The sequence below is a fragment of the Thalassophryne amazonica genome, chromosome 20 (assembly GCF_902500255.1).
Source record: "Thalassophryne amazonica chromosome 20, fThaAma1.1, whole genome shotgun sequence".
Taxonomy (NCBI): Eukaryota; Metazoa; Chordata; class Actinopteri; order Batrachoidiformes; family Batrachoididae; genus Thalassophryne; species Thalassophryne amazonica.
In genome coordinates, this window is record NC_047122.1 from 27732489 (window position 1) to 27758821 (window position 26333).

General features: G+C 41.7%; 2 protein-coding genes and 1 long non-coding RNA gene across 5 annotated transcripts in view; 1 reads left to right on the forward strand and 2 right to left on the reverse strand.

Moving 5' to 3' along the window:
* Positions 1 to 841: 841 nt before the first annotated feature.
* wdyhv1 (WDYHV motif containing 1) lies at positions 842 to 10769 on the reverse strand. Of its 2 annotated transcripts, XM_034160692.1 has the most exons (7): positions 10619 to 10769; positions 8510 to 8609; positions 2617 to 2667; positions 2217 to 2365; positions 2007 to 2131; positions 1765 to 1904; positions 842 to 1353 (listed from the first exon to the last, which is right to left on the reverse strand). In XM_034160692.1, exons 1-6 carry the CDS (start codon positions 10675 to 10677, stop codon positions 1786 to 1788), a joined length of 603 nt encoding a protein of 200 aa, XP_034016583.1. In that variant the 5' UTR covers positions 10678 to 10769; the 3' UTR covers positions 842 to 1353; positions 1765 to 1785. The 2 variants fall into 2 exon arrangements, with proteins under 2 accessions (XP_034016583.1, XP_034016582.1); XM_034160691.1 differs by having other exon boundaries at positions 842 to 1904.
* LOC117501723 lies at positions 2374 to 20824 on the forward strand. The gene is made up of 3 exons (XR_004558073.1): positions 2374 to 2602; positions 4880 to 4885; positions 20814 to 20824. It is a non-coding gene; the product is annotated as an uncharacterized LOC117501723 (long non-coding RNA).
* bop1 (BOP1 ribosomal biogenesis factor) overlaps positions 11362 to 26333 on the reverse strand; it is a 34256-nt gene continuing 19284 nt past the window's right edge. The window contains exons 2-16 of one of the 2 annotated variants that reach the window (XM_034160690.1): positions 24349 to 24504; positions 20478 to 20546; positions 19998 to 20152; positions 18812 to 18929; positions 18566 to 18667; positions 18204 to 18416; positions 17940 to 18101; positions 17744 to 17824; positions 17583 to 17652; positions 14850 to 14982; positions 13287 to 13467; positions 12906 to 13197; positions 12589 to 12673; positions 12413 to 12520; positions 11362 to 12115 (exon numbers count right to left, since the gene is read on the reverse strand). In XM_034160690.1, coding sequence (XP_034016581.1) covers positions 11962 to 12115; positions 12413 to 12520; positions 12589 to 12673; positions 12906 to 13197; positions 13287 to 13467; positions 14850 to 14982; positions 17583 to 17652; positions 17744 to 17824; positions 17940 to 18101; positions 18204 to 18416; positions 18566 to 18667; positions 18812 to 18929; positions 19998 to 20152; positions 20478 to 20546; positions 24349 to 24504 — 2079 coding nt within the window. In that variant the 3' untranslated portion in view covers positions 11362 to 11961. Of the gene's footprint in view, positions 12116 to 12412; positions 12521 to 12588; positions 12674 to 12905; positions 13198 to 13286; positions 13468 to 14849; positions 14983 to 17582; positions 17653 to 17743; positions 17825 to 17939; positions 18102 to 18203; positions 18417 to 18565; positions 18668 to 18811; positions 18930 to 19997; positions 20153 to 20477; positions 20550 to 24348; positions 24505 to 26333 lie in introns of both variants that reach the window. The other variant, XM_034160689.1, reaches the window with a different exon arrangement.

Genomic DNA, 26333 nt, shown 5'->3' on the forward strand with positions numbered 1-26333 from the left:
TGATGGAGGAATCTCATTTGCACTGCTTGTATCTGCGACCTTGTTCTTTTGGTCATTACCTAAAGCTCGTGACCATAACAGAGGATAGGAGGGTAAATCAATTGATAAATCAAGATCATTGCCTTCTGGAATGAAATATAAAACTGAATGGGAAACTATACCTGCTTACTTCAATCAAGGGTCACAGGGTGGAGGCTGGAGCCTATTCCAGCAGCCATAGGGGGAACGGCGGGACAGACCCTGGATAGGACACCAGTCTATCGCAGGGCCATACACAGACAAACACATTCACACCTATGGTCAATTTAAAGTCACCAGTTCACCTAACCTGCATGTCTGTGCAGATGAAAGGAAGCCAGAGCACCCGGAGAGAACCCACGAGAACAAGCAAACTCCACCCAGAAAGCACCAGGTGGGAAGCAATCCCACGTCCTTCTTGCTGTGAGGCAACAGTGCTAACCACTAATCCACCGTGCCACCCCAGAATGTGTGACTAGGGATGGAGTGAGACTGTGCCCATCTGTCTACATATGGTCCTGTGACAGACTGGCAGCCTACCCAGGGTGAACCCTGCCTCTTGACCAGACTCCAGCCCCTCCCATTACCCTTAACTGGAATCAGTGAGTTCAGAGAATGAATGGATGGATGGGTTGTGGAAAGCTTGAACACAGAGCTGACAAAATCAGCTTAGAGTGCACATAATGCTCCATCTGTATCCGGTGAGCACGAATGAGCCTTTACTGAAGAAAGGAAGCAATAGGAGTCATGATGGCAGTGTAGCCCAGCTTCAAGGTGATCAACCCAAAAGTAAAAGGACACAACAAAGCATGTTAACAACCAGTGCAGGTTTGAAGCGTTTATTTGTTGAGTATAATGGCTGTACATTCCAGTACTGACCACACTGCTGCCTGTGCTTTTGTGTCTTAAGCAGTAGAAACATTATTACAACTTCTTTGATTGCAAACGTTTCATGTTGTCAGAAGCTTTTGAGCCCATGCAGTGCCCTCTAGTGGATTCTTTGCCTCACAGCAGCACCAAAGTCAAGGAGGTATAATAGTATGTGGGCGGTGATGGTTACACCGCTTAAAACTCAAGGATAGATGTACGTATTTAAATGACCCTTAACTCAAAAACTTCTGAGTGTGAAGAGAGGATCAGAGCCCTCAGTTGGACCAGCTGGACAAATGTAGCATGAGGGTGAACTTCAGAGATCCTGCTGGACCACATTCAAAGTCTGGAGAGCAGCAACTCTGGCTGTAATGTCACAGACTGACAAACACCAGCGACTTTTTATGTCACACAGGCGACGCCTTCTTGTTCATGTCTGACAGTGACAATTTGTGTTTCTAAACCCTGAACACAAACACAAAATTATCCTTAGTTGTATAAGAAGAAAAAAACTGTAGAAAAAACATTTAAATGTTCTACTTTTGACATAAAATTCAAGACTGCCTTAGTTTTATTGTTAAAAATGTATTGTAGAACACAAATTGTCAAAATGTATTTCCATACAATCATGTATTAAACAAGATTGCACCAAATCAGTCACAGTGAAGTGAAGCACAGTAACAATGTCCAGAAGGAGGCGCTGAAACACATAGTTTACACCTGAGTATCCACTACTATAAGCAACAGGTTCGGCTTTGTGTCCCACATCAGCCTGTATTCAAGGTTCTTTAAATGGAGCAATATCTCCACCTGGTGGACATTTACCATTAATGCCAGTACAACTGAATTTTGTCAAGAGCTCTAGTTTACCAATACCTGAGAAAAACCACAAAGCCTCTATGATGACACTGAAGGATTTCGTGTGTAGAATTTCAGGAAGCCATCCAGGGTGAATACCCGGCCCCAGCCGACTCCAGGATCCATACTGATGAAGTCATCCAAGTTCATCTTGGACTCTGAGGATAAATCGGGTCACAGCATCATAATGTCACCAACAAGTCACACAGATAGTGTGAAACAATAATGTATAAAAGCCCTTATATAGCATTAAATACGACCTGCAGTTTGTATGGGGGAGTAAGGTGGAGGCGGCATCTGCCAGGCGCCACTGGAGTCTTTCATGTGTGATCGATCAGATGCAAAGTTCTGGAGGAAGACATCAGCAGGGATAACACGCAACTTCCTGTTGTATTAAAAACATGATGTCACTTCCTCCTCAGAGACACTGCTCCCCCCCAATCAACATCCACAGGGAGGCGTCGTCTCACCTGTGGTAGGCGGGTTTGATTCCGCGGTCAGAGCGGAGAGCCTGATCGGCGTACAGCTGCAGGCTGCAGGGAAACATCAGCACAGAGTCCAGATCATAAACCAAAGTCTCCAACTCATGGCTGACGTGCAGGAGAATGACGTGATAATCCTAAAATCAAAAACAACAAAATTAATATAAATTCACAGAGTGTGTGTCAGTGATCATCTGTAATCGAGAGCAGAGACTCATCTACTGTATTCCCAGACCCATCAGTACGTACAGGGGCACGTGACATACAACAGAACTTTATCCAGCAAATGTTGGAGGATCATCACATGTATCTCTGTAGTTTTTATGTGATACTCCACACAGAGGACAAAGTCTGCTGGATATCTGAATAAATGTGTGAGGGTTCTAACCCAGATCACTGGCTGGTCTCCGTATCCTGATTTCTGTTTCCACAGAGGAACCTGAGGAGGAGAAAAATAAACCAATCAATCAAAAAGAGCATTTCTGTTCTTCAAATGTGTTGACTAAACCCCAGAAATGTTCTTCATAACTCTAGACACATAATGTGACACTATCCACTGTTGTGCTGGTTTGATGGACATGGCGATGCAGAGCACCAGCGGTTGCTCCCAGAGTTGATGCGACTTGTTATACTGATGATAGTCAGATTTATGTGATCGTTAAAGCAAATATTATCTCCAGTATCAGGATTTTGGAGGACTGTCTAGCCTCAATGAAGAACCTATGAGTATATACAGTAGTGTTCACAATAATCGTAGTGCTATGTGACTAAAAAGATTAATGCAGGTTTTGAGTATATTTCTTACTGTTACATGGGAAACAAGGTACCAGTAGATTCAGTAGATTCTCACAAATCCAACAAGACCAAGCATTCATGATATGCACACTCTTAAGGCTATGAAATTGGGCTATTAGTAAAAAAAAAGTAGAAAAGGGGGTGTTCACAATAATAGTAGTGTGGCATTCAGTCAGTGAGTTTGTCAATTTTGTGGAACAAACTGGTGTGAATCAGGTGTCCCCTATTTAAGGATGAAGCCAGCATCTGTTGAACATGCTTTTCTCTTTGAAAGCTTGAGGAAAATGGGACGTTCAAGACATTGTTCAGAAGAACAGCGTAGTTTGATTAAAAAGTTAATTGGAGAGGGGAAAACTTATACACAGGTGCAAAAAAAATTAGGCTGTTCTCCTCCCCCGGAGGAGCTGGGGGAGGTGTGTGTGGATCGGGAGGTCTGGGTGGCTTTGCTTGAGCTACTGCCCCCGCGACCTCGACTCCGGATAAAGCGGAAGAAAATGGATGAATGGATGGATGGATGGATGTTCATCTGCAATGATCTCCAATGCTTTAAAATGGACAAAAAAAAAACCCCAGAGATGTGCAGAAGAAAACAGAAAACAACCATCAAATTGGATAGAAGAATAACCAGAATGGCAAAGGCTCACCCATTGATCAGCTCCTGGATGATCAAAGACAGTCTGGAGTTACCTGTAAGGGCTGTGACAGTTAGAAGATGCCTGTGTGAAGCTAATTTATTTGCAAGAATCCCCCACAAAGTCCCTCTGTTAAATAAAAGACTTGCAGAAGAGGTTACAATTTGCCAAAGAACACATCAGCTGGCCTAAAGAGAAATGGAGGAATATTTTGTGAACTGATGAGAGTAGAATTGTTCTTTTTGGGTCCAAGGGCCGCAGACAGTTTGTGAGATGACCCCCAAACTCTGAATTCAAGCCACAGTTCACAGTGAAGACAGTGAAGCATGGTGGTGCAAGCATCATGATATGGGCATGTTTCTCCTACTATGGTGTTGGGCCTATATATCGCATACCAGGTATCATGGATCAGTTTGGATGTGTCAAAATACTTGAAGAGGTCATGTTGCCTTATGCTGAAGAGGACATGCCCTTGAAATGGGTGTTTCAACAAGACAATGACCCCAAGCACACTAGTAAATGAGCAAAATCTTGGTTCCAAACCAACAAAATTAATGTTTAATAAATGATAATTAAGTCATTATCAAAGTACCCACGTTTCCTGAATGCAACATCATGTGAGGACTGATTGCTCTCCTGTCACTCACAATTCCACGCCCTCCCATGCCAGAACGGGGCCAAAAGTTTGAAACTGAAAAAATAAGACTGAAAGTGAAAAAAAAAAGAAATTTGAATGAAAATAAATTATTTGATCAAAAAAATTACAGAGCTGAATCAAAAATTTATTTAAACTGAAAAATATACCTTACACTTATTTTTATTTTGATAATACTTTTTAAATGATTATAAAATTCAAGAACAAACATTGAATTTTCAGTTTCAAAATTTATTTTTTCAATCTTTTTTTATTTTCAGATTCCAAAACTTTTGGCCTTGATTTAGCACCATACAGATGCTACTATTATTGTGAACACCCCTTTTCTACTTTTTTTTTACTAATAGCCCAATTTCATAGCCTTAAGAGTGTGCATATCATGAATGCTTGGTCTTGTTGGATTTGTGAGAATCTACTGGTACCTTGTTTCCCATGTAACAATAAGAAATATACTCAAAACCTGGATTAATCTTTTTAGTCACATAGCACTACTATTATTCTGAACACTACTGTATGCACTGAGACTGATCAGACTGTTTTTTATTTGTGGATTTCACTACCTGCAGCAGGTCAAAGTCTACGACTCTCCCTGCATAGTGCTGCTTTTATCTGCTGTATCACCAGTTACTGAACTTCATGATGAAGGATAGAGGATTTTCTAAAAAAGAACATGCAAAATTTTAGCTGCTGTTTTCCAGAAGACATAGAAAACCTGAGTCTAGCCTTTAATCTGTTTTCCCATTTTATAATCTTTCTCTCCTCCACCCCAACATGAAGCTGTGAATACGGATGCAGCAGGCAAATACTGCATCATTTCCATTATATTCACAGAAGTCTAGGTGTCTTGGTGGCTTCCCTCACTAGTCTCCTTCCACCATGGTCACTTAGCTTTTGAGATCTGCCTACTTGACACAGATTTACCATACGGTTTATATTTCTTAATGATCTATGTAAATGAAGTCAAAGACATATTCAGTGACTTGGAAATATTCACATGCTTATCCCCTGACGTGTCTCAAGAAAACTATCTGGAAAAGTGCCAATTAAATCCTTAGATTTCAAAAAATAAATTGCTCTATCCCATTTTATTTCATTTTACTTTTTTGGGCGGGGGCGCGGGTGAGGGGTTGTTTTGCCTGCCTGAAATGCAGGAATGAAACAATCTTGGGTTCATACAGTCTGGAATGAAATAGAAGTCATTGATCTCAAAGAATCACTGTTTTTTTTAAAATCAGCATTTTCCACAACATCCAAACTGTTTCTGATTTGGAGTTGTAGTTAAACCCTATGTGGAGTCCTGGACTCTGCATTCTTTGAATGCAGAATTACTGTGTGAGGGCATAGAGCTTTTTCATATCATGTGTCTGTTTATGGAACAGGTTTCCAATTGAGAAACAAAGAAACGAATAAAAAACCAAACAGTCTGATTATGTAGAGTCTTGTTGTTCTTACTTATAACCAGGAGTAATGCATCGAATGTTCATTTTATTGTTTTAATAGGTGCTGTTTTTTTTATTGTATTGGTGTAATTTCAATTCAATTTATTTTATTTGTATAGCGCCAAATCACAACAATGCTGCCTCAAGGTGCTTCACACAAGTAAGGTCTAACCTTACCAACCCCCTCAGAGCAACCACACAGGTGACAGTGGTAAGGAAAAACTCCCTCTGGTGATAATGAGGAAGAAACCTCAAGCAGACCAGATGCATAGGGGTGACCCACTGGTTACGCCATTCTAACAGTTACAAGGTTACAGACTCCACAAAAAATTCTTAAAAAACATAAGACATGGAAAACAGAAACAGAAAAAAAAAACAAAAAAAAAACAGAAAAGCAATAAAAACAGAGTTCTTAACTGAAATTAAAACAGAGTCCATTTTGGGTCTCTAATCCATAGGCATCCATATCCAGCACCGGTTGGCTCCAGAGGTATGACCTCCAGTAGTGCAGCAGATAACTGAAATAATTGTGCAAATGGTGATACAAGCACCAAAGTTGGCACAAATACTCCTTAGACATTACTCTTTTGAAAAATCCGACTGGCCACTTGATTTTCAATAAGCGTCTAGGTAGGGGTCAATTGAAGAATTACACAGGGGTCAAAATTAAAAATGCTCAAATCATTTTGAAAACTACACTACATTATTTGTCTTATCATAAAGATTCCAAAAAGGTATAGTTTGGACTATCTATGACTGAATGATCAGGAGCTATGGGGTAAAAACAACAAAAATGGTGACAAAGGTCAGTTTCAGTTTGTACAGGGGTCAAAAGTTAAAGTTCCTTCAGTTTTGGTAAAAAGTGATGCAAATTATTGGTTGAGCTAATAGGATTAATAAATGGAATAGTTTTGATTGTGTTGAATGTTTAGTCTCCAAAGTAAAGGTCAAACAAGGTCAACGTCCATTGGATTCTATGACATGACATATGTTATCCTGTAACACGATAACTAAGCATGATACATGGTCCAAACTATTCATTTTTAAAACCCTGTTAACTAATAATTTGCATTTTTTTTTTTTTTTTACCAAAATTGGAGTAACTTTAACTTTTGACCCCTGTACAAACTGACCTTTGTCACCATTTTTGCTGTTTTTACCCCATAACTCCTGATCATTCAGTCATAGATAGTCCAAACTATACCTTTTTGGAATCTTTACGATCATACAAATAATGTGGTGTAGTTTTCAAAATGATTTGAGCATTTTTTTTTTAATTTTGACCCCTGTGTAATTCTTCAATTGACCCCTACCTGGCCGCCTATTGAAAATTCAAGTGGCCAGTCGGTTTTTTCAAATGAGTAATGTCTAAGGAGTATTTGTCCCAACTTTGGTGCTTGTATCACCATTTGCATGATTTTGCTCTAAATATTCTCTTAGCTGCTGCACTACAGTCATTGGTGCAACAGGCAGGGCATCCCGGGGTCAGTCCAGCACCCTGGGGTGCAGGGCCAGGATCTGCCACTGGTGTAGTCAGTGCCTCAGACAGAGAGAAAAAGAGCAGAATCAGTCGGCTGGAAATAACTGCACCTGAGGCATTAATTCACCAGCAGTAAATCAACAGGGAAGCAAAGAGATTGCTAAGGTGGTCACTGGCAGCTAGCCCTGTGTTCTACTAACAAACCCATAATTCAGACGTAATGAGGCCAAGAGCTGTTCTTTTGTTAATAATATGAATTAAAAGGAGAGGAACCATAGTTCCATTCTACACCGGTATGCTAGTCATACAAGAGGGAGAATAAATGAGTCTTTAGTGTGGACTTGAATGTCTCTACGGAATACGACTGTTTTATCTCCAAATGGAGATCATTCCACAAGACAGGTGCACGATAAGGCTCTGTGGCCTGCTGACTTTTTTTTAACCTTAGGGACACAAAGTACTTCTGCATCCTGAGAACGCAGAACATGAACCGGTACATAGGGTGTAATTATGTCAGTTAGGTAGGGAGGCGCTAATCCATAAATATTTCTATGTTAGAAGTAGAACCATAAAATCGGACTTCATAGAGACAGGAAGCCAATGACAGGAGGCCAAAATTGGTGTAATGTGGTCAAACCTTCTGCTTCATTAAGATTCTAGCAGCAGTATTTTGAACAAACTGGAGACCGCTAATATTGGACTGCAGTAAAACAGTAATGTTTTCTGTGATGTTCAATTCATATAATGTTCAACTAATCTGATGTTCAATTCATGTGATGTTCAAAGCATTTGAGTGAAGCTTTTGCATCTTCAAACTCCTGTAAAAGTTCAAAGTTCAGTGTGAGACTAGTCGTCACATGTAAAATTAAAATCACATGCATGGAACAGCTTTGAATTTTACAATAAACTTTAAACTTATGGTTGCCCTCAGGTGCTCAGGGTCACTACAGCCAATCCAGTAGAGAGTCACCTACACCAGCTTTCCTCCCGCAGCCCTTCCTGATGCAACTCCAGTTCTACACAGAAAAATGTATGCAGCTACTGCTGTTTTCAGGCAAAACCTAATAAGGACCTACTCTGCTTAAGATCTGATGGTGTAAAATGTCATTTTCAAAGCACTGGAACAAAATCAGATTGCACAGATAAAAGCAAGGAAAAATGTTAATGTAAATGGAACAGTGGGTGTTGCCATGCAGTCTCCACTGCCTCCTCATGCCTGCGTGGCAGGTTGCATGTATTCGTGTCTGTGTGGGTTCCTCCAGGTTTAAGGTGGTTCTCACCATTCTTTTGTCATTGGAGATGAAGACCACAAAGACTTGGTCCAGCCCTGTGGTTCCCTCTGTTCTCACAAACTCACACAGTTTCCACACATTTTCCTCACTGCAAAGGAAGAAGACACAACACAGCGTGATGGCACATGACCAGGACCAGGACCACGTTCTTGTGGGCTTTACAGTGTCCACAACACACAACTGTAATCCAATCACTTTGATTCTTATTTAATCTCCAAAATTCTCATTTTAGCCTCTTAATGCAGCTTTCTCACTAACTTTTGGGGCCCCAAAAGGTTGGACGTGATTTTTGAGTTTTACTTTAATAAACTTTAAAATACTGTCAAGTTCTGAGGTGCATCAGTTGTGTTGTTGTTGGACAATAATGTTACTTTGACCAACAAACACCTAAGGACTGGCTGTGGTTCGTAATCTGATCCCAAATTTACTTTATTCACATCTTTTTTTAGTTAACAAAAGGAAACACTACATGATTTACTGCAGTAGTTTGATGTAGTAAATACTTCTTTTTTTTGTCTGCTCCCATTAGGTGTCGCCACAGTAGGTCAACTGTTTCCATCTAACACTGTCCTCTGCATCCGCCTCTGTCACACCAACCACGTGTATGTCCTCCCTCACCACACCTACAAACCTCCTCTTTGGCCTCCCTCCTCTCCTCCTGCCTTGTGGCTCCATCCTCAGCATCCTTCTCCCTATATACCAGGGGTGGGCAACCTGTTCCAGAAAGAGCCAAGAGGGTGCAGGTTTTCTTTGCAGCCACTGACTCCACCAGGTGATTTTACTGATTAATATCACTTTGAGCAGATGGAATCAGTTAATCAGTGAAATCACCTGGTGGAGTCAGTGGCTGCAAAGAAAACCTGCACCCTCTTGGCTCTTTCTGGAACAGGTTGCCCACCCCTGCTATATACCCTGGGTCCCTCCTCTGCGCATGTCCAAACCCTCTCAATCTCACCTCTCTGACTGTGTCTCTAAACCATCCCACCTGAGGTGTCCCTCTGATATGTCTATTCCTAATCCTGTCCATCCTCATCACTCCCAAAGAGAATTGCAACATCTTCAGTTCTGCCTCCTCTTTTTGTTAGTGCCACCATCTCTAAGCTGTACAACACAGCTTGTCTCATTACTACCTTGTAGACTTTGCCCTTCACTAAGGGGTGGTGGCCAAGTGGTGCACTTGTTTTACTTGGTTTCAGTGCAGAAGGTTCCCAGTTCAAATCCCACCCCTGCCACATTTCTCCGTGTACTGTGGAGTCACGTCAGGAAGGACATCTGGTGTAAAACTTGTGCCACTTCAACATGCAGATCCACCTTGGATTTTCTATGGCGATCCCAATTGCAAAACAAGGGAGCAGCTGAAAGGACTTACAAGACTTTGCCTTTCACTCAGGCACAAATCACTCCTACCACCTTTCTCCACCCTGCCTGCACACTCCATTACTTTGGATAGTTAACCCCAAGTATCTAAACTCCAGAGGTGGGATGAAGTCACCAGTCACTCTCAAGTCATAAGTCTGCAAGTCTCACGTCATAATATCCACCAATTGATTGCAACCTAACTTGATACTTACAGATTGACGACTTGACAGTGACTTCATCCCACCTCTGTTAAATTCATCAGCTTTCACCACCTGTACTCCTCCCTAACTACACTAGGCCTCTGCAGTCTTGCTCCTATACTGACTTTCATTCCCCTTCTCTCCAGAGCATATCTCCATGCTTGACTTAACCTGCTCTCTACTCTTACTACAGATCACAATGCCACCAGCAAACATGATAGGGTATGGAGACTCCTGTCTGATATCATCTGTCAACCTGAACACCACTGCAAACAATAATCCTGGCTACACCTTGAATGAATCCACGACACATCTCACCGCTGTCACACTGTTCGTGTACCACCCTCAGACTTCACAGGTAACATCCAATACAGGACATTCAGTTGCATTATGGCTCCGTATAGCGGGACTTTAAAAAAGGTGATCCGGAACTGGGCAAGAGTTGTCACCCATATTTATACTACAGTAGCTTGGTGTAGCAACGCTAGACTACAGTAGCAATAATTCTGTAGTACTTACCACAAACTGTGGTACTTACCAGTAACAGCTTGTGTAAACGCAATTTTCTCTTTTCGGTAAGATCGCGTAAGACGTCATTAGTGTTAATATCGGAGTATTCAAGTCTGTAGTTAGATTACGTCAACGGCGCAGACAAACGAGAAAGCAAGTAACATTAGCTTAAAACCTCCCAAAACTTTATTTAAAAATACGACGAAACAAAATCGCGCATGCGCAGATAACGAATATACAAATCTGACACCGAGACTTCTCCATTCGATTGTCACCACTAGAGGGCACCGTGGTCCGTTCTTAAAAAACAAAGCAAATTATTTGTATTTGATCCGGTTCAGCTCCTTAAATAACACAAAGGTTACTGTAAGGATTTTTACCGAGGCCAGACCTGTATCTTTATCAATCCAGTATCTTCTTTGTACCACCACAGCTGTTTGTTTATTATATTATGTATAAAACCAGGATTGCTGGCTCAAATCTCCCAACATGCTCAAAAATGATAAAACCGAAACCTTTCCCCATGTCACCAGCAAAATGTGGCATTTAAAATGAGACAAAGTAAAAGCAAAGGCAGAACAATGTAAATCAGCATAATGCTGTGCTGCATTTGTTCCTCTTTCAGCCTTTTTTTAATTAGTCAGTTTGCTAGAAAGAAAAAGTGTGTGTTAACATAAGTAGAAATGATGGAATCACATCAAAATTGTATAAATCTTCACTTATTTGGAAGAGAGCCTGCAGTTAGACAAATTCCTAAAGTAAAATAAAATGTTTATAATTAGTTTACTAAATAGACATTGTTGTATTTCAGATTTAAAAGTGTTGCAAGCTCAATGAGACTTAAAAATGAATCTGGATTTATTAGAGACATGTTTTATTGGAGGATGCTGCCTGCTGTGGGCAGTCCCAGCCTGTTCTTGCTGTGGAGATTCGGGTCCCGTCTGGCCTTTGCACTTGGGTCCTGCAGACTGGCCAGGTGCACATCATGTCCAGGTATGTGGTCCTGGCCAGAGTCCCTCACCTCACTATAAGTAATCTTGCTGCAACACGTCACATCTTGTGGGGTCAAGGCCCTGTGAGGGAGCGCCTTGCATTTGCGGGTTATGTGCCAGTGATGCAAGTCATCATATCCATTCATGTTATCACAAGTACATAACTCAATATACACAGAAACATGTCAAACTTTTTGGTTCTCAGCAGCTCCTCCATGAAGAACTCTGTAGAGCTGATTTACTGTTGTGTGCAACATGTTTTTATTCATCAGCATCACATTGATTAATTTAAAAACAAACAGTCTTTAGTTCAGATGATTGTGAAGGCCACAGCAGGGACTGAAAGCAGTTTATCTGCCTGTATCCTAAATGGGAGGAGCTAAGTGAAGAGGCGAATAGTTGTGTCGGCTCCAGAGGAGAAGATCCAGGGCTGAGTGGGGTGAAAGGTCACATCTAGCACACCCAGGTCATGTGTCAACACGTGACCCTTAAGAACTTTCACAGGGACAATCAGCGGGTTCTGCAACAGGTCGCTGGGAGACAGAGACAGGAAATCAGTTATTCTTCACTCGCTGCAAGTTTGAGATGTTAAGCTCAAACTAAACTCTCCCAAGGATGCAAAACACATGTTCATACACATTTGTTGGTTTTGAAAACAAACATCTCATGATATTTTAGTCTGTTCAGTGGAAGAATTTTATGCTGATGTTTTTAGCTAACTAAAAACAAGCTAAAAAAAAAAGTCTGTCTCGTGCAAATACTAAATTGTAATGAAGTGAAAACAGCAACGCAGCCAGTCAGAACCACAGATGCAGAAAAGCCAAACTCACCTGTAAATGGTGCCATGGCAGACAATGACAGCGCCATCGTCAGACGCTGAGGCAAACAGTGGGTAGACCCTGTGATAAGCCACGCCCCTCACCGCCTTCTTATGGTGGCTGCAGAAAACAAGCAGTAATCAGCGGCAATCATCTGAATGATGTCTGAATGACTGACGGGTACATACCGTAACATTCTGTAGGGTTTTGTAGATAAGTCGAGATCAAACCAGGCAAGCCGACAGTCGTAACTTCCACAGATCACGTGATCACCTGGACACACAGATGCCACCCGTTAGCTTATTAGCCAGCTATGATGCTATTTATTACTGGTGGGTTTGAAGCTGTCAAAGTTAGCCCATTAGCTGCTGTAGCTGGCATTACAGCATCTTCTCTTCACTCCCTCAGAACAGTGTTAGTATTTAGAGAACTAGTTAGTGCCGGTTAACTAACACTGTCCAACCATGAAGCTAGCATGTTAGTGGCTGAGAGGATTGGAACCCACCTCCAGGGTGGATGGCCATGCTGGAGATCCACTTGGAGTTGGCCTGCAGTTTTTTGGTCAGTTCCTGCTTTAACAGATTGTAGACGCGCACAGAGCGCTGAGTTGCCACAAAGAAGTACGGCCTGACAGGATGAAAGGAAACACACTGAACCAGCCCCTTGTTCTTCCTGAAGGGGTTTTGGCTCCGCCTCTTACTCATTTGGTGGATAAACACCTGGAGGTGGCTGGAGTTATCTGGCATCACAGACGCCAGGTAGTCCCCTTTAGCGTGCCATGCCACCTGGTGAACAGCCTGATGAGGTAGAACACTACATGTGATGCACCTCTAAATTACTGAACAGATAACCTGACCACATTATCATGAAGTCTGCATGTTCTCACCTTGGGATGCTGGATTTTAAGGCGGATCCACTGACTCAACTCGTCTCCTTCAGCATCGCTCCAGGTAACAGGCTCTGTCCCCTCTGCTTCCACCTCCTGCTGTGCTGAGAGGAGCTGCTCTGATGCCAAGATGACCCGTCTGTCTCCCAGAGACGGAGACAAGATCAACACAACAGAGTCTCTGGAGGACAGAGACAGCGTGAGACAGAGAGAGCGAGGGAAATAGAGACAGAATGCTGAGAAATGAAACCACCTGAGGAACACTTACTGATAAATCTGACTGACAATCTCAGTAAGCTGGGAAAAATTTAAAGAGCATCCACTAGAAAGTGTTCCAAGCGCATAACTTTTTCCACATTTTGTTATGTTACAGCGTTATTCCAAAATGGAGTAAATTCATTTTTCCCCCCTCAAAATTTTACTTCCTTCACCCCATAATGACATGAAAAAGGTGATTTTTTATTTTTGCAAATTCATTAAAAATATTAAAAAAAACTAAGAAATCACATGCACATATAGTGCAGCAGCTAAGAGAATATTTAGAGCAAACTCCTTCAAATGGTGATACAAGCATCGAATTCGGAAAATACTCCTGAGATATTACTCTTCTGAAGAAGAAAAAAAAAAACACTGGCCACTTGAATTTTTAATAGGTGGCCAGGTAGGCATCAATTGAAGAATTACACAGGGGTCAAAAATAAAATTCTCCAATCAAATTGAAAACTACACTACATTGTTTGATAACTATTCCAAAAAGGTATAGTTTGGAGTATTTATGACTGAATGTTCAAGACTTATGGGGTAAAAAGAAAAATGGTGACAAAGGTCAGTTTCAGTTTGTACAGGGGTCAAAAGTTAAATTTGCTCCAATTGTAGTAACAAATGATGCAAATTACTGGTTGAGCTAATAGGATTAATAAATGGAATAGTTTTGACTGTGTTGAATGCTTGGTCTCTCCCCTTCTCACCGATCACTCAGTTTAGATGGGCGGCCAGCTCTAGGAAGAGTCCTGGTGGATCTGAAAGCATTCCATTTATGGATGATGGAGCCCACTGTGCTCATTGGGACCTTCAAAGCAGCAGAAATGTTTCTGTACCCTTCCCCAGATTTGTGCCTTAAGACAATCCTGTCTCTGAGGTCTACAGACAATTCGTTTGACTTCATCCTTGGTTTGTGCTCTGACATGCACTGTCAACTGTGGGACCTTATATGTAGACAGGTGTGTGCCTTTCCAAATCATGTCCAATCAAATGAATTTACCCCAAGTGGACTTCAATTAAGCTGTAGAAACATTACAAGGATGATCAGTGAAAGCGGGATGAATCTCACCCATTTTGGAATAACGCTGCAAAATAAAATGTGGAAAAAGTGAAGTGCTGTGAATACTTTCTAGATGTGCTGTATATAATCATATAACATCTGTTTGTTCTTATTGAAACTGTATTCTGTTATTTTGGCATCATAATTTTTAAATCTTCATGCCAATAAAGAAGCACTGAATTAAACAGAGTGAGACAGGTCAATAAACAGCTGGTCTGTCACACAGACAGATACGTCCTTACAGAGCAACAGCCAGAAGACAGACAGCAAGGTTCGGGTTCCATGACACGTCTTTCACAGCTCCGACCACCTGTACCGTCTTCAGGCAGCGAGATGAACAAACTTCCCAGATTCTAACCGAGCCGTCATCACTGCCTGAAGACAAAGAATTACAGCACTGTTACTATGGCAACCACTGTGATTTTATATTATATATATATATATATATATATATATACATATATACACACACATACATATATATATACACACACACACACATATATATACACACACACACACACGAGGTCTGTCAATAAAGTATAAGTCCTTTTTATTTTTTTCAAAAACTATATGGATTTGTTTTTACGTCAGACATGCTTGAACCCTCGTGCGCATGCGTGAGTTTTTCCACGCCTGTCGGTGACGTCATTCGCCTGTGAGCACTCCTTGTGGGAGGAGTTGTCCAGCCCCTCGTCGGAATTCCTTTGTCTGAGAAGTTGCTGAGAGACTGGCGCTTTGTTTGATCAAAATTTTTTCTAAACCTGTGAGACACATCGAAGTGGACACGGTTCGCAAAATTAAGCTGGTTTTCGGTGAAAATTTTAACGGCTGATGAGAGATTGAGGTGATACTGTCGCTTTAAGGACTTCCCACGGAGCGAGACGTCGTGCAGCGCTCTCAGGCGCCGTCATCAGCCTGTTTCAAGCTGAAAACCTCCACATTTCAGGCTCTATTGATCCAGGACGTCGTGAGAGAACAGAGAAGTTTCAGAAGAAGTCGGTTTCAGCATTTTATCCGGATATTCCACTGTTAAAGGAGATTTTTTTAATGAAAGACGTGCGGACTGGTCCGCGCGTCGGGACGTAGCCGGTGCGGTGGCACAGGAAAAACACCTCCGTGTTGATAACCATTTGTAAAATCCAGGCGGCTTTTGATGGCTTTCAGTGGAGTGAGTATATGAGAAATTGTTTAACAGCTGGACATGTTCCAACTTGTCCTTAAGGCTTCCAACAGAGGTGTTTTTCCTGTGGCGGAGCGTCGCGGCGGCTGCGAGCCGACGCTGCAATCCGCCCGCACGTCTTTCATTAAAAAAAAAAAAAAAAATCTCCTTTAACAGTGGAATATCCGGATAAAATGCTGAAACCGACTTCTTCTGAAACTTCTCTGTTCTCTCACGACGTCCTGGATCAATAGAGCCTGAAATGTGGAGATTTTCAGCTTGAAACAGGCTGACGACGGCGCCTGAGAGCGCTGCATGACGTCTCGCTCCGTGGGAAGTCCTTAAAGCGACAGTATCACCTCAATCTCTCATCAGCCGTTAAAATTTTCACCGAAAACCAGCTTAATTTTTCGAACCGTGTCCACTTCGATGTGTGTGTCAGGTTTAGAAAAAATTTTGATCAAACAAAACGCCAGACTCTCAGCAACTTCTCAGACAAAGGAATTCCGACGAGGGGCTGGATGACTCCTCCCACAGGGAGTGCTCACAGGCGAATGACGTCACCGACAGGCGTGGAAAAACTCACGCATGTGCACGAGGGTTCAAGCATGTCTGACGTAAAAACATATGAATGAAATCCATATAGTTTTTGAAAAAAATAAAAAGGACCTATACTTTATTGAGAGCCCTCGTGTGTGTATATATATATATATATATATATATATATATATATATAAAACTTAAACACGATATGAAACATTTTATTGAAATAAGAATGTTTTTTTTCCTCTGTCCATTAGAACATATACTGATCCAAATGTAATCAGACATGATTGAGGCTTTTTTTTTTTTAACTACCATAATTTCTGGATGATAAAGCGCACCTGAATATTAGCCACACCCACCAATTTTAAAAAGAAAAAAAGAAATTGTACATAAATAGGTAGCACTTGTCTATAAGCCACGGTCTCCACATTATAACATGATATTTACACAGAAAGATTTTTTTAAAACTTTTAATTCAATATGTACCGTAAATGCTTTTTTCCCCTGAAGTGGTACACATAAATATTGCCACGGACGTCATCCAGAGCGCACGGTGTCTCTGCTCCACACAAAGAACTGAGTAATTTTAACTTTTTCTTTTTCTAACTTTCATCGCGTGCAGCCAGGATCGGATGGAGTCTGTGGTAAATGAGATGTTAATGAGGCGCTGTGACTTTTTCAACTTGTTGCGCCAAGACAGAGAACCGGTTTGGAAGGGTGGGGGAACAAGGCTCCGCTCCCCTAACTGATCTGACAGCGTAACTGTGGTGCAAAGTGCTAGAGAGGGACTTTTCTCCACTAAAACAAACTGTGTGTGAATTTACCCCGCATGAGAAGCGCAGGTTTCAGGAAATCAATTGACAGCATCAATGTATGTCGGCTTATGAAAAAGCCTGTAAAAATCCATAAATTAGCCACATCACTGTAAAAGCCGCAGTGTTCAAAGCGTGAGAAAAAAGTAGCGGCTTATAGTCTGGAAATTACGGTAATCAATTAATAAACTAATCAATCAATTCAACACGAGTCGCACAGATCAGTGTGTGTTCTGTGTCACTCTGCTGTGCAGTGCTAACGGATCAGCTGTTTGCTGCTAGGTCATGCAGTATGACGGTGGACATTTATAAACATATTTAGCCTGTTTCTGGTATGTGCGATATGCTTCTTACGGGCCGATCGTGTAGTGCTTTTTCTCGCCAACCTTTGCTAACATGCACTGCAGAGGTCCGGAGCCAGAAGGCCTGACTGGCAGTTTGTGAGTAAACGTTACCTGAAGCGAGCCACTGTCCTGACGGTGAGACACTGATTGATCGGACCAGGCCACTGTGACCCCGATACACCTGCAAAAACACAAGAGTGCGCACACGTTTTACAGTATTGGTGCATGCACATGTGCAGTTATTACATAAGAGTGTGAATGTGTGTGAATACCAGAGACTGTGTGGTTGGAAACGGCTGCAAGTCTTTGGGTTTGGGAAGTTTTGGTATCAGATCCTCTGGATTCACATTGACCTGCAGACAAAACTTTCATTTTAAGCATAATCACACCCACAAACAGACTTCTGATTGGCTGTAGGTTCTTCCTTGTGTTCAAAATGCTGCTGCATCAGACTTCGAACAACTTTACCCTCATTTTCCGCTGGCGGGGACACAGGTAGAGGTCGAGGCAGCGCTCAAAACGCTCATGGATAAAACGAGGAAAAGCTGGAACCTGACGAAGGCTTGAGAACTTCCTGGGAACAAATGGCAGCTTCCTGTCTGCTGGATCCTGCTGCTCCCACAATGCACGCTGGAAAAATAACACGGTTAACAATAATAATAATAATAAAAAAAAGTAGACCAAAACACTTTCTCTTCTCAGGAATCCAGATCATTAAACAGGAGGCCTCACCTCCTCCTCGTTAAACAGATACTCCGGTGGGGGGTTGTAGGACTCCTGGTGACCAGGAAGTGGGATTTTGGGGGCAGGAAGGTGCATTCTGTGCCTTGCGAGGATGGATGAGTCCTCAGTAGCCCAGAGGTCATAAAATCGGCTTGCGCTGTCATCTTCTACTCGCCGAGGTTTGATCCAGCCCATCTTTATAGCATGAACCAGTTTAGAGACCTGCAGACAGAGGCGTGTTGAGTCAGACCGCACAGGCAGCTGGAAGCCATTTTGTTTTCACAACCATGTGACCTGCAGTTCAGATTGTGGCCACTTGTCTGTGTATGTGTGTGTGTGTGGGGTGGGGCTGTTTGAGGACGTGACATTACCTTCTCCTTCTCAATAAGTGATGGGATGAAGCTACGTTTGTCTGCAGGTCTGTTGGTGACGGGATGAAGCATCACGTCCTTACTGAAAAAGTCCACTGAAGGCTGAGGAAGACAAGTAAGTGATGTCATACACAGGGAATGACTGACAGCTGAAGGCCAGATCCCCAACGCCATCATCTAAAACAGTGGTCACCAACATCACGTTTCTTCAGACAAATCAAAGGAAAAACACAAAAGCAAAGTCACCTGGTATTCACTGAAGTTGACGTCTCCAAACTGTCCCCTCTGGAGACGATTTACCAATTCCACTTGATCATCTGACAGCATGATGTCACTTCCTGTCTGCTTATCGTGGACAGTACGCCTGGTGAAACACAGCATTATGAGCTGAAACCTGCACTCTAACATAAGTAGCTTTTTAGATTAACCTGAAGGTTAGGTTTGTTAGGATAGTATACCAAGTCTCCTTTAATTAACTACACAACACAGGTGAGTCTCATTAACTCGTGTTTGCGCAAGTCGTGATTTGGCTTTAACCGCGGTCAATTTGTGGACCCAGACAATTTAGACTACCGTATAAAACTAACTTTTGATTTAACCTTTTTGGGAGAAGTGGGCACGAGGATAAATATGGGCCCATCCGTCGTATGATTGTGGCGGGCCTCGGGCGCGAGGGGCAGATGCGTGTATTATTTCCAGCCCAATCTGAACCGGCAAGAGAGATCTAAAGAGGAACATCACATCTAAAAACTTTGAATCATCCAGAATTGTCCACACTGATAAAGCCCTCATTGCTGATGTGCAAAAAGATCCCGAATTCCCTCCAGATGAAGAAAATCATCATCCAGGAAGAAATCACACTTCAAATGATCTAAACTATTGTAATATGGCAAGGTAAGCTGATTTAAAGTGTCAACCTTATTAACTATAGTCTGTAGTACCGCATAAAAATATTGTAAGCAATTTGATGACTGTCATTTGAATAAAGTTACAAGTTTAAAAAACTAACAGTAACACACTGAACATGTGGAACAGACAAAAAACTAAAATGAGTTAATGTGCAACAACAAATGTATTGGTAAGCTAGCCAAACATCGCATGTGTTTACCATAAGCCAAACCAGACAACATAAAGGGTTTTTTTCTGTAACCTTTTAGTATCACCAGTAATAAATGTTCAAATTAAGTCACAGAATGAAATACCTCATTTAAATAATAACCACAATACAGATTTAAGGTTTGAGTTAAGAGAGACAAACTCCCATGAGTTCCATTTCATACCCACTTTTTAATTTTTTTGTTAAATGAGAAACGATGCAGTCACAGGAGTAAATCACTGCCAAGTTTAATTGCCAAGAATGTCTGAAATTAACTAATGCTGTAAAAAAGTGAATTTGTCCTTTAAAAAGTTAGCTGCATGCTAGCCTTCTCACCAGTAATCAGGGTTCTCCATTTTGTCCAGGAACTGGTCCAGCTCATCCTTGTTCCTGATTGGCTTAAAGATCTTTTTTCCATCCAGATTGTAGCCAATGTGAGGAAATTCTTTGTACCACTCCATGGGAATGTTCCCCACAGTGTTCCTGATGTCCTGCAACACCAGAACACTTTCAGTGACAGGGACGTCAATAGGAACTTTTTGAAGGTGTAAATTTCTAACATGAAATGATAATGTTTGGTGCACTACGATACACAAAATGTAACAGGCAGAGGACACAAAACCATGCCAAGAGGACAAACTAATGAAGCTGTTTTTCCCCTTTCTGAGGAACAGGATGAATAAATCCTCAGTCTCAGTCTGATTCAAATTCAGGTTTCAATAGAACCACATTGGACTGTTTGGACTCACAGAATGTCCATTTTTTTCAAGTTAGTTTTTCTAAAATCTTGAGTGGACACACAAATGGACATCTTACCTCTTCGTCTGATGAGTCATGCTGGTACTCGTCCTTCTGTCCTTCCTCAACCTCATGTCCTTCCACGCTCTGCTGGAAGAACAGATGTCACGTTAAACCCGGGCGAAAAAAAAACCACAGACACACACACACACCTGTCTCAGGCTGATGCAGAGATTTTGATCCAAGCACTCATATCATCTAGAATTAATAGTTTGTTGTCTGTCCTCCTATTCAAAACCATTAGAAGTCTTCAGATGGATGGTTCCTAGAGTTAATAAGACTGTAGGTGGTAGACTGTTTGTGTATCATGCACCAATTTTATGAAACAGTCTACCACCTGAAATTAAGTAGTAGAGTTCTGAAGAGTACTTTCAAGTCCAGACTCGAGACTTCTTTTCTCTTGCTTACGGTCAATTAGCATGAAAAGCTGTACAAGTTGGGCAGCTGTGGCTACACTAGTAGCTTACCACCACCAATGTGTGATTGTGCAACTGAATGAATAATAATGCAGTTTGTAAGCACTTTGGTATCTTATGATAATAAGGCGCTCTACAAATCCAAATCATTAGGGCCCCAGTAGGACAGCTATTTATTATTATTACTTGGATTCCAAGCCCCAATTTCGGCCCTTTCCCATGCTCAAAAACTCAACTTTGCAAAGTCATCTGGCCGGATCCAAAATGTGATATTTTGGGGGTCACACACACATGCTCACAGCGAAATAGCACCTCCTACAAATGTTCAAAAAAACCCTCCCCATTGTTTTGTTTTTTTTGTCATAGCCTCATGAAATTTGGTATACATATTTACCATCCTGGAAAGCACAAAAAAAGTCTCTTAAAGTCATGGTGAAATGTTGATAGGAAGTCGGCCATTTCGAATTTTAGGTAATTTTTGCCATTTTTGGCCATTTCCACTACTTACATTTAAACAAACTCATCCTAGGGATTTCATCCAATCATCTTCAAATTTGGTACACATCATTATGACTCCATGCTGATCAAAAGTTATCAAAATAATTTCTGTAGGTCTAAAGGCGCGGCTGCAAGGGTTCGTCAAACTTTGGTGAGTGTTTCGGAGCATTCCGTTTCACTTCGAACAGCTGTCACGCCCACATACGTAGATCCTTCAAACTTGCTGGACATGATGACGGCTCTGCCCTGAACGTCAGCATATATTAACTTCTGACCTAACTCATAGTGCCTCCCGGCGGTAACAGAAAATGTCCTATTTTTACTTTAACAGGCACTGATGTCACAAAGTTAACTCCATCAACTTCACTCCACTTCTAAAACATGCAGAACAAGTTGGTGAACGTACACGATGATCGCCGTGAAGCTACAAGTAATGGCGTCCGTGTGGTGGCATGCCGAATATTCATCCTTCGCCATAAAATTATGTTCTTCCTTTTGATGGCTTTAATTTTGTCATATCATGAAAATTGAAACACAGGTAAAGAATGACCTCTTACATGTCATAGGGGCGTCACCCATGGGCTGGGCAACATGCCTCTATAGCACCCCCTTGCAACTTGCATGACGACAATCAAAACCAGGGCTTTGAACCAGAATTTTGTTTGCAACTCGTTTGTTCTGAACAAAAACAATATTTTAACATTTCTGGTTTTGGGTTCCACCCCAAAATTGACGTTCCCGAACCAGTTAATAACTTTCAATGTCAGCTGTGGGACAATGAAAACACTGTATATGCCAAACGTGGATGTTGCATTATAGCGCTCCTGTGAAAAACAGAGAAGATGACAATACAGCATTCTGTAACAGACAGCTAGGGTGACCAGATGTTCCATTCTGTGTGTTTTCTGGCATTGTTACCGACAGTCAGGCTTCAGTTTTGAAATGCGTTTTAGAAATCTGTGTTTTACACACATATTTCACTCACTCTACTGGCAACATGAAACTCAACTCATTCGTGGTAATGGAAACATGAGGCTTAACTAAACTGACTAAACCAATTGAATTACAAGAATACAATAAATCAATAACACTAACAACAATGTTCAACTAAACACAAACCACAATAACATTTAAAACTCAAAACCCTGAACTCCCAGGGTACACTGCAGCACAATGTCCATTGTTTACTGGTTAGCTAAAAGTGCTAATTTCTCCAAAAATGGCCCCAGGAGCCGGGGTCTCGGGCCCCGTGGGATCCCAGAAATCAAATTAATTTTCTATCTAATGATACATTTTCAGCATCTCCTGGAACAAAAAAGTCTCAAAATTAGGGCATATTTAAATGACCCTGTATTCAACCTTTCACTTGAACCGTCAGTGATCATGTTGAAATAACAGAATATGACATGGAAGTAGGACCTGGAATGATATTCCTTTTAACTGTAAACCAAATGATGCACTGACTCAGAACAATTAAACGACATGAAATTCATGAAGACAAATTCCTGTAAATCCACTCAAAGCCACAGTGTCTTTTTTCCCATGAAAAAAGTCTACATTAATAAAACTCATGTAAATCCATTCAAAGCCACAGTCTTTTTTTCTAATGAAAGAAAGTCCAGATTACTCAAAAAAGTCATCTTTTCTAAAATCCTGTTTGAACAGCACAATGTTTATTTTCCAGAAAGAGAAAAATGCTTACCGTGTTTCCTGATAGCAGAGTTCGCTTTCCCGTTTCTTTTATCTTTCAGGTGTGTTCATGAAGCCAGCGACAATTCCACAGATTCTTTTCCTTATCAGACTTTTTCAAACCGTCTTTCTCGCCATCTTCTCTCTGTCCGACGTCGGTCCGTGACAGAGACATGCTGCACAATTCTTTTAAAAACAGAGCTCTAAAGGTTTGCAATGTCCGTGTGCTACGTTTAGGTTAAGAGTCGCACAGGAGCCACACAGTGTCACCGCAGCAACCAACCAGTCCCGCTTTATGACAACTGTCTCAACAGCCAGGCTTTGAGAGGGATTTTTCTCCTCGAAACTCCGCGGATCCAACGACACTTGATTTGTATCCAACACACAGATCAGTGTCTGTGGGCCGCTGCGGACTTATAAAACTTGCACGATGTTGTAAAAAAGAACACTGATAGACATTTTAAAAACTCAGTGACGATCACGATTACAGAGTAAAACACTAACCCCCCCACCCATGATGAAATCCGCGGAATTTCGTGGATCCGCTGAGTTTTCACAGCCCCGACTCACACAAAGGCCACTTGGCTATTATAATATAGATAAATGGTTCTGTTCTGGAATATGAAAAATTGAAAAGTTTCTGGTTTAGTTTTCATTCCTAGCAAAATAAAAGTCTGTTTTTTCTTTTGCAAATCGGTTCAAAGCCTTCATCAAAACAGCAGATAAACTCATGTGATTTGCTAATGTTATAAAGTACAAAAGACAGTGAGCAAACTCTTAAAAAATAAATAAAACTGGTATGACAACCTGCTACCTTAAAAATGATCAATAATTATCGACAGATAGTAATGGGAATGGTAAGAGTTTATGGATACCATTATTGATTCTGCCTGGCGCTCCTATTCTTTTTTGATTCCTATATCAGTTCTTGAACAGAAAAGGGAAGGCCTGTGGATGTTTTCAGTGGTTTTCACAGTTATTTTATGTTACACTTCAAATTATGATGAGCTGGCAATGCAAAACTGTTGGGAAAAACATCCTGACATTGATTATGTCTGACTGAAATGACTGCAATGGACTACAAAATTTGGAAGCAGTTTTTAACCCCCATCTCATCAATAATCAAACTCATCATCAATCATCATCAATAAACTCAAATCATCATCACTGCGATCAAGCTATATCATCTAGCTCTATGTGATATCACGAATGACCCAATCTTCATGGTCCAAGTAGGTCAGGAGAGAAAAAAAAACAAAAAAAAACAAACAAACAAAAAACACTACCTTCAGCTCCTCATTGTCACTGCAGGATCCTGCTTCCTCTACCTCCTCATCCTCCTCATCAGTGTCACTCCCAGAGTCCTCCAGTCCAGAGTAAACGCTGTCCTCACTGTCAGACAGATCATCATCATCCTCAATGGACAGTTTGCTGCCAAAGCTCTGCAAACGCACATATAAAAGCAACATTTCTTGGCTGTCATGTTTAGCAGGAATTAGAACCCAGAAGAAGCACAGAGATTTTTCGAGGGTTAAAATACTTATTTACAGTGCAGATCTAATGGAGCAGGGCTGAATAACAGATTGGATAACAGAAAATTAGGGCTGGGCAAGATGACTTAAAATTCATATCACAATATACACTCAACAAAAATATAAATGCAACACTTTTGGTTTTGCTCCCATTTTGTATGAGATGAACTCAAAGATCTAAAACTTTTTCCACATGCACAATATCACCATTTCCCTCAAATATTGTTCACAAACCAGTCTAAATCTGTGATAGTGAGCACTTCTCCTTTGCTGAGATAATCCATACCACCTCACAGGTGTGCCATATCAAGATGCTGATTAGACACCATGATTAGTGCACAGGTGTGCCTTAGACTGCCCACAATAAAAGGCCACTCTGAAAGGTGCAGTTTTATCACACAGCACAATGCCACAGATGTCGCAAGATTTGAGGGAGCATGCAATTGGCATGCTGACAGCAGGAATGTCAACCAGAGCTGTTGCTTGTGTATTGAATGTTCATTTCTCTACCATAAGCCGTCCAGTACATCCAACCAGCCTCACAACCGCAGACCACGTGTAACCACACCAGCCCAGGACCTCCACATCCAGCATGTTCACCTCCAAGATCGTCTGAGACCAGCCACTCGGACAGCTGCTGAAACAATCAGTTTGCCTAACCAAAGAATTTCTGCACAAACTGTCAGAAACCGTCTCAGGGAAGCTCATCTGCATGCTCGTCGTCCTCATCGGGGTCTCGACCTGACTCCAGTTCGTCGTAACCGACTTGAGTGGGCAAATGCTCACATTCGCTGGCGTTTGGCACATTGGAGAGGTGTTCTCTTCACGGATGAATCCCGGTTCACACTGTCCAGGGAAGATGGCAGACAGCGTGTGTGGCGTCGTGTGGGTGAGCGGTTTTCTGATGTCAATGTTGTGGATCGAGTGGCCCATGGTGGCGGTGGGGTTATGGTATGAGCAGGCATCTGTTATGGACGAAGAACACAGGTTCATTTTATTGATGGCATTTTGAATGCACAGAGATACCGTGACGAGATCCTGAGGCCCATTGTTGTGCCATACATCCAAGAACATCACCTCATGTTGCAGCAGGATAATGCACGGCCCCATGTTGCAAGGATCTGTACACAATTCTTGAAAGCTGAAAATGTCCCAGTTCTTGCATGGCCGGCATACTCACCGGACATGTCACCCATTGAGCATGTTTGGGATGCTCTGGACCGGCGTATACGACAGCGTGTACCAGTTCCTGCCAATATCCAGCAACTTCGCACAACCATTGAAGAGGAGTGGACCAACATTCCACAGGCCACAATTGACAACCTGATCAACTCTATGCGAAGGAGATGTGTTGCACTGCATGACGCAAATGGTGGTCACACCAGATACTGACTAGTATCCCCCCAATAAAACAAAACTGCACCTTTCAGAGTGGCCTTTTATTGTGGACAGTCTAAGGCACACCTGTGCACTAATCATGGTGTCTAATCAGCATCTTGATATGGCACACCTGTGAGGTGGGATGGATTATCTCAGCAAAGGAGAAGTGCTCACTATCACAGATTTAGACTGGTTTGTGAACAATATTTGAGGGAAATGGTGATATTGTGTATGTGGAAAAAGTTTTAGATCTTTGAGTTCATCTCATACAAAATGGGAGCAAAACCAAAAGTGTTGCGTTTATATTGAATCCCTTCACAGCAATGGTATATGTTGCAATATAAACTTAAGAGTAAAAA